Here is a 9,054-nt window from a genome sequence, read left to right on the forward strand (position 1 = left end):
TTAAATTGTAAAAAACATGGCAGGGCCGTTGGTGTTTTTATGTTCACAACAATAGAAGTAAAAACAACTTCACTGCTCAAATTGGTTAAAGGAGCACTTAAATCACACATCGGTCACTGTGAAGGAAATATATTACAGATCAAAATATTTACTGTACATGTGTAATTGGTTGAGAACAAAATGATGTAACAACGGTCAATGGAAACCAAAATCACCAACCGATTGAGGGCTGGATTCAATCTCAGACCGAAAGTCAAAGCAAACACACTTTTGCCTCAGATATATAGCCGGTCGTTGTCCAAGTCTCATGGGTTCCCTCCAAAATGTGTTTTGCCTTTCGATGAAGAGTCCAATTTTGCTGAGCAACATGTGAAACTGGGTGGTGTCAATCCGATTAATAGGATTTGAAACGAGCACAATCTAGACGAAGTTTCTGCAATAGGTGGTGGTAATAACCCGGCTCCTTTCTAGTTTGCAGAATTAGATGTTCTGCGGGGGCTGTCACCGCTATCTTGAATTACCAGTATAGTAGAGAAATCCTATCCGCTTTGTTTTAGAGACTTTCATTTAAGCAATGAACGGAACGGAGATTGGTTTCCTACTCTGTTGTGTTTGTTTGGCCCGCTTTTACCCCTTGAACACAATAGGCTACTAGTCCCAGTGGGTCTTGGTATAAACGTGCGTAGTGATAGGCTGCGATATTTAGGGTTGCGCGTTTAGAACTAAGCAAATGATTGGTCGAACCCATAGAGGCGGGACGATTCCAAATGTCTCCCGTCGTCATAAATGGAACTTCAACGGCGCGATTATTTGATTTGTATAATGGAGTCTCTGAAACGAGTGATTTTCAGCCTTTTATTCCTGCCACTTCTCCCCGTCTGCAGAGCGGAGGATACAGGTAGGCTTTAAACAACCAACAACAAGCTTCTTCCTTCATTGAAAGTGATGTATTTCTCTGTTCAATGTCCTTTAATATTCTACGGTCAGAGACAACTAGCTAACATGTTTACAACTACAGGGTATCTGGGGGTCCTTTAAAAGTATTGAATTAATATCTATATGAAAGGCCTTAAAGTCCTAAAAAGTCTTATTTCGTCATTCTTACAAAATTTATTGTGGACTTTTGTGAACGCATTTTATCTCTGGTGTTGTCGAAAGGAATCCACTTGAAGGCTAGCTGGTTTTCTACCAACACGTGTTCATGAGGTAGATGGGTATCAAGTACCACGTTAGGTCATTTAGATGGCAACACGGTAGACTTTAGAACTTCCCGCAGATACTTTGGGATTTCTATGGAGGTACATTTGTGTCTTTTTGTCAAAAATAATAGTTCCAAAAGCAAAAATGAGGCTTCAGAGTAAACATTTTTTTGCAAAGAAATATTTATTTAAACTTACTATCAACCACACTTCATCGGCTAGACCCATTTGCTTTTTTTGCTTTTGAAAGTTTTTTTCTGAAAATAAACTAGTTATTCGTTTGCACTTTTAACCCCACATGTGTGGGCGGGGTTTCGTGGGAGGTGTGGATGATGTTTCTCCATTGGTTATCCATTTTTGTCAGTTTGGCTACAACCAGTACTGTTCAGCCTTTCTTTCTGACACAAAGGAAGTCATAGGAAACACCTACGAAGAACTAAGACTCCCTTTGCGTTGGAAAGAAAGGCTGATCCGTATTGGTTGTAGCAAAACTGATCCTCAAAAAATGGCTGACCAATGGAGAAGTATTATCCACACCACCTACTAAAGCGTTATGTTCATGATGGGGACACTGGCCACACACTGGAGAGAAATAAACAACATTGGAGGGAGCTGCAGTAGCCAACTTCACTACTTCACTGTTGTTGCATGCAGATACAGAAGAACCTTAAACAGCTTCTTGTTTTGCTGCTCATCAACAACTAAAGTCTGTAGGTGCCTTACTTCAGTCTAATTGGTGTCCTTATGTATTCTTTGCGTGGGGTGTTGTCTTAAATTGAATTTGAAGGGGCATTTAAAGTCTTAAATTGAACTTGCCTGCAGATACCCTGTGTGTAAATTGTTCTAATTTGCACAGTCTCACAAACAAGTCTATTTAATTAATGTATCTACCCAAAAATGTATTCTGAGTTTCTATTTTATGCACAATAAATAATCGTTCATATCTAGTTAACCAAACCAGCATATTGCTGTCTGGCCAGTTGACTACATCCATGTCTCTGAAGTATTAACTACTAATAAAAGTTTAATAATGTTTATACATCATGGTCTCAATGTCATGTGTTTTTCTGTTCCAGTCCAGGTTGTGAGCCAGTCAGAACCAGTTTTGGCCATCGTAGGTGATGATGTCATCCTCCCTTGTTCTCTGAGAACCACCATCAGAACCGTCAGCGCTGTTGGTGAATCAGTGGAGTGGCAGAGACCAGACCTCCAACCTAAAGAGGTGCATTTCTACCGTAGCCGTGAGGACTACAATGATGACCAGAACAACAACTACAGAGGAAGGACGTCTCTGTTTAAAGAAGAAATGAAGAAAGGGAACATCTCCTTAAAACTGACCAGAGTGAAATTCTCTGATGCTGGAAAATACACCTGCTTTGTTCCAACACTAAAAGGTTCTTTTCAGAAAGACTCTGTTCAACTCATTGTTGGTGAGTCATTTAAGTATTGAGATGATAATTACCGTAGCTGTAGTGAATCCCCACTAGGGACAGTGAGTATCCGGTGTTGCCATTAAGGATCGCCTCCTATAAAATGAATGACAGCTTCTGAACCACTCGTGTTCCTTCTTATCCAATGGCACAAAACACACGGGTTAAATTCTTGATAATCCAAAACATAACTGATGCACTGTTAAAGGCATCAACTGGAAAGGCACGAGGAATGTGGGTCATGAACCCTGCATTCTAATTCCCCTAAGCAATGTGCACACCTAGCCATTGTGCCTTGAAGTCTTGTTTGATATTGTGGAAAAAGACAAACGTGATATTTATTACTGACCAGTAGGTGTCACCACTGTGCAGTGAGTTCAAAAGCCTCGAGAGAATGAATAGTTCTTTGGCTTGTTCTTTTGTTTTCATGTCACTAGAGAGGGGGGCGTTGTCATCCTGGAAGACAGTTAACCCCCTTTCAGAGTGGCTTAGATCCTCTTATCTTGATTCAAAATCAAGGTCAACTGGGCCTGTTCATAATCCTGTCATGCCACCGAGCGCGACAGGATGTTAATTTCTTAATTGTATTATGCATTTATGTATTTATGCAAGTTTTTACAGTACCGAGTTCACACATGGATTTTGGTGCGGTTCTATTATATCAGGTAGAACGTCACATTGATGCGATTAGGGCCGTTAATGGTGGGAAAAGTTCCGGAAATTATAATGTAATTCTCCATGGGATGTTAAGCCTGGGCAATTTTCAGATGTTTCATTAGAAAATGTTAGCTTGTAATGGTGACCTTTTTGGGGGTCCTGTGTCATGTTATGGTTAAAATGTCTGATTTATTACAACCATCTTCATGCTGGGTGTATTCTTCTATCACCTGAACATGAAATATTTCAGATCTTACTTTTCAATGAATGGGCATTAAATGGGTTGTCGTGTGGAGCTTGTTGACAAAGTGTCTATAACATATCAACATTTGAAAGGGCCTGAATACTTTCTGAAGGCACTGTGTATATTCTCTTGTATCTCTTTAGCTGCAACTTCTTCTCCAGAGATCTCTATTGTGGGAGTTGATGACATGGGAGTCATCCTAAAGTGTGAGGCTGGAGGGTTGATGTACAGACCTGAGATGACCTGGCTGGACAGTGATGGAAACATCCTCCCTGATGGATCTACAGAGACAGAGACAGACTCAGAGGGTCGCTACACTGTGAGAGGACATGTGACCACCCAGAAGACTGACAACAACACGTTCACCTGTAGAGTTCAACAGCAGCAGATCAACCACAAGATGGAGACAGAGATTAATGTCCCAGGTGAGGTCTTCATTAGTTAACCTGAATACCAGACACCTTGTTAGACCAGACTAGTGGACAGAGATTCATGTCCCAGGTGAGGTCTTCATTAGTTAACCTGAATACCAGAGACCTTGTTAGACCAGACTAGTGGACAGAGATTCATGTCCCTGGTGAGGTCTTCATTAGTTAACCTGAATACCAGACACCTTGTTAGACCAGACTAGTGGACAGAGATTCATGTCCCAGGTGAGTTCTTCATTAGTTAACCTGAATACCAGACTAGTGGACAGAGATTCATGTCCCAGATGAGGTTTTTTTTGTTGATGAATTCATTTATCAATATTTTTGTCAGCTTGTTTTATCCAAAAGTTAATAAAGGATTCCACATGTCTTCTGTGTTTCAGATCGAATGTTTCCTGAGCCATGCCAGTCCTGGTGGAGGGCCTGGGGGTTTGGGGGTCTGACCTGGGGTCTGTTTGTATTGGTTGTTGTAGTTGTAGTTCTCTACATCCTGAAGAGTAAAGCTCTACTGCACTGGAGAAGAGGTAAGTCACTGATGGGAGTTACTCACCCAGGGATGGATTTTCACTGTATTTGATGTTGTTTTATTGCATCCTATTTGCTGTATTTACAGCAGTGTGTTGTGAGATTAAAAGCACATCAACTCAGAGCATTGGACAGATGGCTGGTGGGCTACTGTCAATATCACTTTACTCTGATGAGCTCTCCCTCAGAGTGTTAGATTTGGTTTGATTAGTTGCATTTAAAAGGGACTGATCAATGGTTTAACTAGTGTTTGACAATGGGATCTATTAATAAATGAGGTCCAGGTGTGACAGTGGGATCTAGTGATAAATGAGGTCCTGGTGTGACAGTGGGATCTAGTGATAAATGAGGTCCTGGTGTGACAGTGGGATCTAGTGATAAATGAGGTCCAGGTGTGACAGTGGGATCTAGTGATAAATGAGGTCCAGGTGTGACAGTGGGATCTAGTGATAAATGAGGTCCAGGTGTGACAGTGGGATCTAGTGATAAATGAGGTCCAGGTGTGACAGTGGGATCTACTGATAAATGAGGTCCAGGTGTGACAGTGGGATCTAGTGATAAATGAGGTCCTGGTGTGACAGTGGGATCTAGTGATAAATGAGGTCCTGGTGTGACAGTGGCATCTAGTGATAAATGAGGTCCAGGTGTGACAGTGGCATCTACTGATAAATGAGGTCCAGGTGTGACAGTGGCATCTACTGATAAATGAGGTCCAGGTGTGACAGTGGGATCTAGTAATAAATGAGGTTCTGGTGTGACAGTGGGATCTACTGATAAATGAGGTCCAGGTGTGACAGTGGGATCTAGTGATAAATGAGGTCCTGGTGTGACAGTGGGATCTAGTGATAAATGAGGTTCTGGTGTGACAGTGTGATCTATTGATAAATGAGGTTCTGGTGTGACAGTGGCATCCACTGATAAATGAGGTCCAGGTGTGACAGTGGGATCTACTGATAAATGAGGTCCAGGTGTGACAGTGGGATCTACTGATAAATGAGGTCCAGGTGTGACAGTGGGATCTACTGATAAATGAGGTCCAGGTGTGACAGTGGGATCTAGTAATAAATGAGGTTCTGGTGTGACAGTGGGATCTACTGATAAATGAGGTCCAGGTGTGACAGTGGGATCTAGTAATAAATGAGGTTCTGGTGTGACAGTGGGATCTACTGATAAATGAGGTCCTGGTGTGACAGTGGGATCTAGTAATAAATGAGGTTCTGGTGTGACAGTGGGATTTAGTGATAAATGAGGTTCTGGTGTGACAGTGGGAAGTTGAAATAAAGGAGAGATCTAATGGAAATTAATTTAACAGACAAAAATGATATCCAGTTTTTCCAGGATTAGCTACAAGTTTTATTTCAGTCATAAATTTAGGTAAATCAGTGTTTCTCAATCCTGGTCCTGGGGACCCCAAGGTGTGCATGTTTTTGTTTTCGCCCCTAGCAAATGTGGCCCTACCACCTACAGACTTTACTGACGTAATCAACTTGTCAAGCCTTTCGTTTGAATCCGGTGTGTGTGCTCGGGTAAAAACAAAAATATTCACCTTTGTTCCCCAGGACCAGGATTGGGAAACGCTGAGGTAAATCATTGAGTCTGGTGAATTATCTGTATGTATTTGTGCTCCACTGTTTTTTTCCAGATTTTTTGTGTGTTGCCCAAATTTACTGTTTATATTGAACATATTTATGTAGAAAACGTACTATTATCTTCTAATCATTCTATTCTATTCAGGAGGATTAAAAAACGATCCACAAATAAACAGGACGTCTCTGCAGAATAAGATTCCACTGTTGAATGGGATTTCGAATGGGAATGCACTGTCCAATGGGAATCTGCAAAACGGATTCTTGCCCAATGATGTTGAGGGTGGTGTCTAGGACATGGATGCCAGCAGCTCTTCGGTTTTCCTGCTGGACCTGGAATTCTCTAATTGGACATTGTAGTGGTGGAATTGAACAGTTATTGACTGGAGACACGTCAACCTCTACTCCAGACTACCTGAATCTCCTTGGGGCACTGAGCCTGTGTCTGGGGGGTTGCAGCATCTCTACTTATGTCTGTGGAGGCTGGTTACTGTCCCTCCTCTGAATGTAAAAGACTTGAAGACTTTTGACCGCTCTGTGTTGTAAATAATGGACCCAGGAACACACAGCAGGTTATGTACTGTATGATACAATACACACAGTATATCACAAAAGTGAGTACACCCCTCACATTTTTGCAAATATTAGATTTATACTTTTCATATGACAACACTGATGAAATTACACTTTGCTACAATGTAAAGGAGTGTACAGCTTGTATAACAGTGTCAATTTGCTGTCCCCTCAAAATAACTCAACACACAGTCATTAATGTCTAAACTGCTGGCAACAAAAGTGAGTACAGCCCTAAGTGAAAATGGCAAAATTGGGCCCAATGTGTCATTATTTTGTGTGGTCACCATTATTTTCCAGCACTGCCTTAACCCTCTTGGGCATGGAGTTCACCAGAGCTTCACAGGTTGCCAATGGAGTCCTCTTTCACTCCTCCATGACGACATCACAGAGCTGGTGGATGTTAGAGACCTTGAGCTCCTCCACCTTCCGTTTGAGGATGCCCCACAGATGCTCAATAGGGTTTAGGTCTGGAGACATGCTTGGCCAGCTTCTTTAGCAAGGCAGTGGTCGTCTAGGAGGTGTGTTTGGGGTCGTTATGTTGGAATACTGCCCTGCGGCCCAGTCTCCGAAGGGAGGGGATCATGCTCTGCTTCAGTATGTCACAGGACATGTTGGCATTCATGGTTCCCTCAGTGAACTGTAGCTCCTTAGTGCCAGCAGCACTCATGCAGCCCCAGACCATAACACTCCCACCACCATACTTGACTGTACGCAAGACACACTTGTCTTTGTACTCCTCACCTGGTTGCCGCCACACACTCTTGACACCATCTGAACCAAATAAGATTATCTTGGTCTCCAATTATCCATTTGCAGGCTTTCTTGTGCATCATCTTTAGAAGAGGCTTCCTTCTGGGACGACAGCCATGCAGACTGTTAGAAATCGGCCGTTTCGTATAGTGGTTGTAATAATTAGCATACCCGTTTGTCAAGGGAGAGAGAAAGTATATTATTTATTGCAGCATTAGAAAGTCTTGTTCATGAGGTTACGGACCTGGTCTTCCTTACACAACCTCAATCTCATCTCAGTCAATCTCTTCTTCCTGTAATGTTGGTTACCAGCTAGCCTATACATTAAGGGCGTTTCTAACTTTTTAGAAGTCAACCCCCATGCCATATGGCCATCGTAAACATTCCTGTCATTAGAGCGCTACCTACTGAGATAATCTAAACAGAGAGGTTTCTGTTGTTCTCATTATCTAGGCACATTCACTTCCAATGAAACGTACATTCAAATTGTAATTGTTAATGCTCAGATTCTACAAGACCAATTTGATGCAGTGTGCTGCGTATGGTCTGAGCACTGACAGGCTCACCCCCCACCCCTTCAACCTCTGCAGCAATGCTGGCAGCACTCATACATCTATTTCCCAAAGACAACCTCTGGATATGACGCTGAGCACGTGCACAACTTCTTTGGTCAACCATGGCGAGGCCTGTTCTGAGTGGAACCTGTCCTGTTAAACCGCTGTATGGTCTTGGCCACCGTGCTGCAGCTCAGTTTCAGGGTCTTGGTAATTGTCTTATAGCCTAGGCCATCTTTATGTAGAGCAACAATTATTTTTTTTTCAGATCCTCAGAGAGGATTCTTTGCCATGAGGTTCCATGTTGAACTTCCAGTGACCAGTATGAGGGAGTGAGAGCGATAACACCAAATGTAACACACCTGCTCCCCATTCACACCTGAGACCTTGTTACACTAATGAATCACATGGCTTATTGGGCCCAATATGGACATTTTCACTTAGGGGTGTACTCACTTTTGTTGCCAGTGGTTTAGAGATTAATAGCTGTGTGAGTTATTTTGCTAATTTACCCTATTATACAAGCTGTACACTCACTACTTTACATTGTAGCAAAGTGTCATTTCTTCAGTGTTGTCACATGAAGATTAAATCAAATATTTACAAATATGTGAGGGGTGTACTCCCTATTGTGAGATACTGTACATTCTCAGGGAATTCAACCATCCTGGGACACTGAAGGCAGATGCCTGACAGGACTGTGAACATGTAGAATGATGCCTTGACCTAACCAGCTCTGCATTGCCTTCCTACATCTCACTTTTCTATCCTTGTGAATATTGAAACCCTAACTAGCCTTATTCCAAACTGCATTGACCTCGACCTTTGTACAGACATGATATTTTGAATTATAATTGGTGTAGAATTAATAGGTAAAAGAGTTTGTGGTAATCACAATACTAGTTGTGCAATGTTTTTTTACTATTATTGTGAATATCAAAACACTAATGATCCTGCCTTGTTTTTTACTATTTAATGTTTGATATTAAACATTATTTTCGTACACCCCTGTTTATGAATCAGCGCAGACAATGTTAGCAGCCAACAATTTAAAGATTTTACTGATTTACAGTTCTACATCAGGAAATGCTACTTGATATCCACA

At 41.8% G+C, this 9,054-nt stretch overlaps 1 protein-coding gene across 3 annotated transcripts; it reads left to right on the forward strand.

Annotated features, from left to right (window-relative positions):
- Nucleotides 1-779: 779 nt before the first annotated feature.
- Nucleotides 780-6,715, forward strand: LOC117593953 (butyrophilin-like protein 10). 3 transcript variants are annotated; one of them, XM_034290749.1, is made up of 6 exons: nucleotides 780-898; nucleotides 2,276-2,629; nucleotides 3,674-3,955; nucleotides 4,342-4,482; nucleotides 6,043-6,065; nucleotides 6,218-6,241. In XM_034290749.1, exons 1-6 carry the CDS (start codon nucleotides 787-789, stop codon nucleotides 6,224-6,226), a joined length of 921 nt encoding a protein of 306 aa, XP_034146640.1. In that variant the 5' UTR covers nucleotides 780-786; the 3' UTR covers nucleotides 6,227-6,241. The 3 variants fall into 3 exon arrangements, with proteins under 3 accessions (XP_034146640.1, XP_034146638.1, XP_034146639.1); XM_034290747.1 differs by lacking the exon at nucleotides 6,043-6,065 and having other exon boundaries at nucleotides 6,218-6,715; XM_034290748.1 differs by lacking the exon at nucleotides 6,218-6,241 and having other exon boundaries at nucleotides 6,043-6,092.
- The last annotated feature ends 2,339 nt before the right edge of the window (nucleotides 6,716-9,054 follow it).

Source organism: Esox lucius, chromosome 24 (genome assembly GCF_011004845.1).
Source record: "Esox lucius isolate fEsoLuc1 chromosome 24, fEsoLuc1.pri, whole genome shotgun sequence".
NCBI classification, from domain to species: Eukaryota; Metazoa; Chordata; class Actinopteri; order Esociformes; family Esocidae; genus Esox; species Esox lucius.

Bases quoted from the DNA above. Each gene is read 5' to 3' on its own strand.
- LOC117593953 (XM_034290747.1), top strand. From the start codon at position 787: ATGGAACTTCAACGGCGCGATTATTTGATTTGTATAATGGAGTCTCTG. The intron at 3,956-4,341 runs GTGAGGTCTTCA...TCTGTGTTTCAG, and splicing joins GACAGAGATTAATGTCCCAG to ATCGAATGTTTCCTGAGCCA. The intron at 4,483-6,217 runs GTAAGTCACTGA...TATTCTATTCAG, and splicing joins TCTACTGCACTGGAGAAGAG to GAGGATTAAAAAACGATCCA.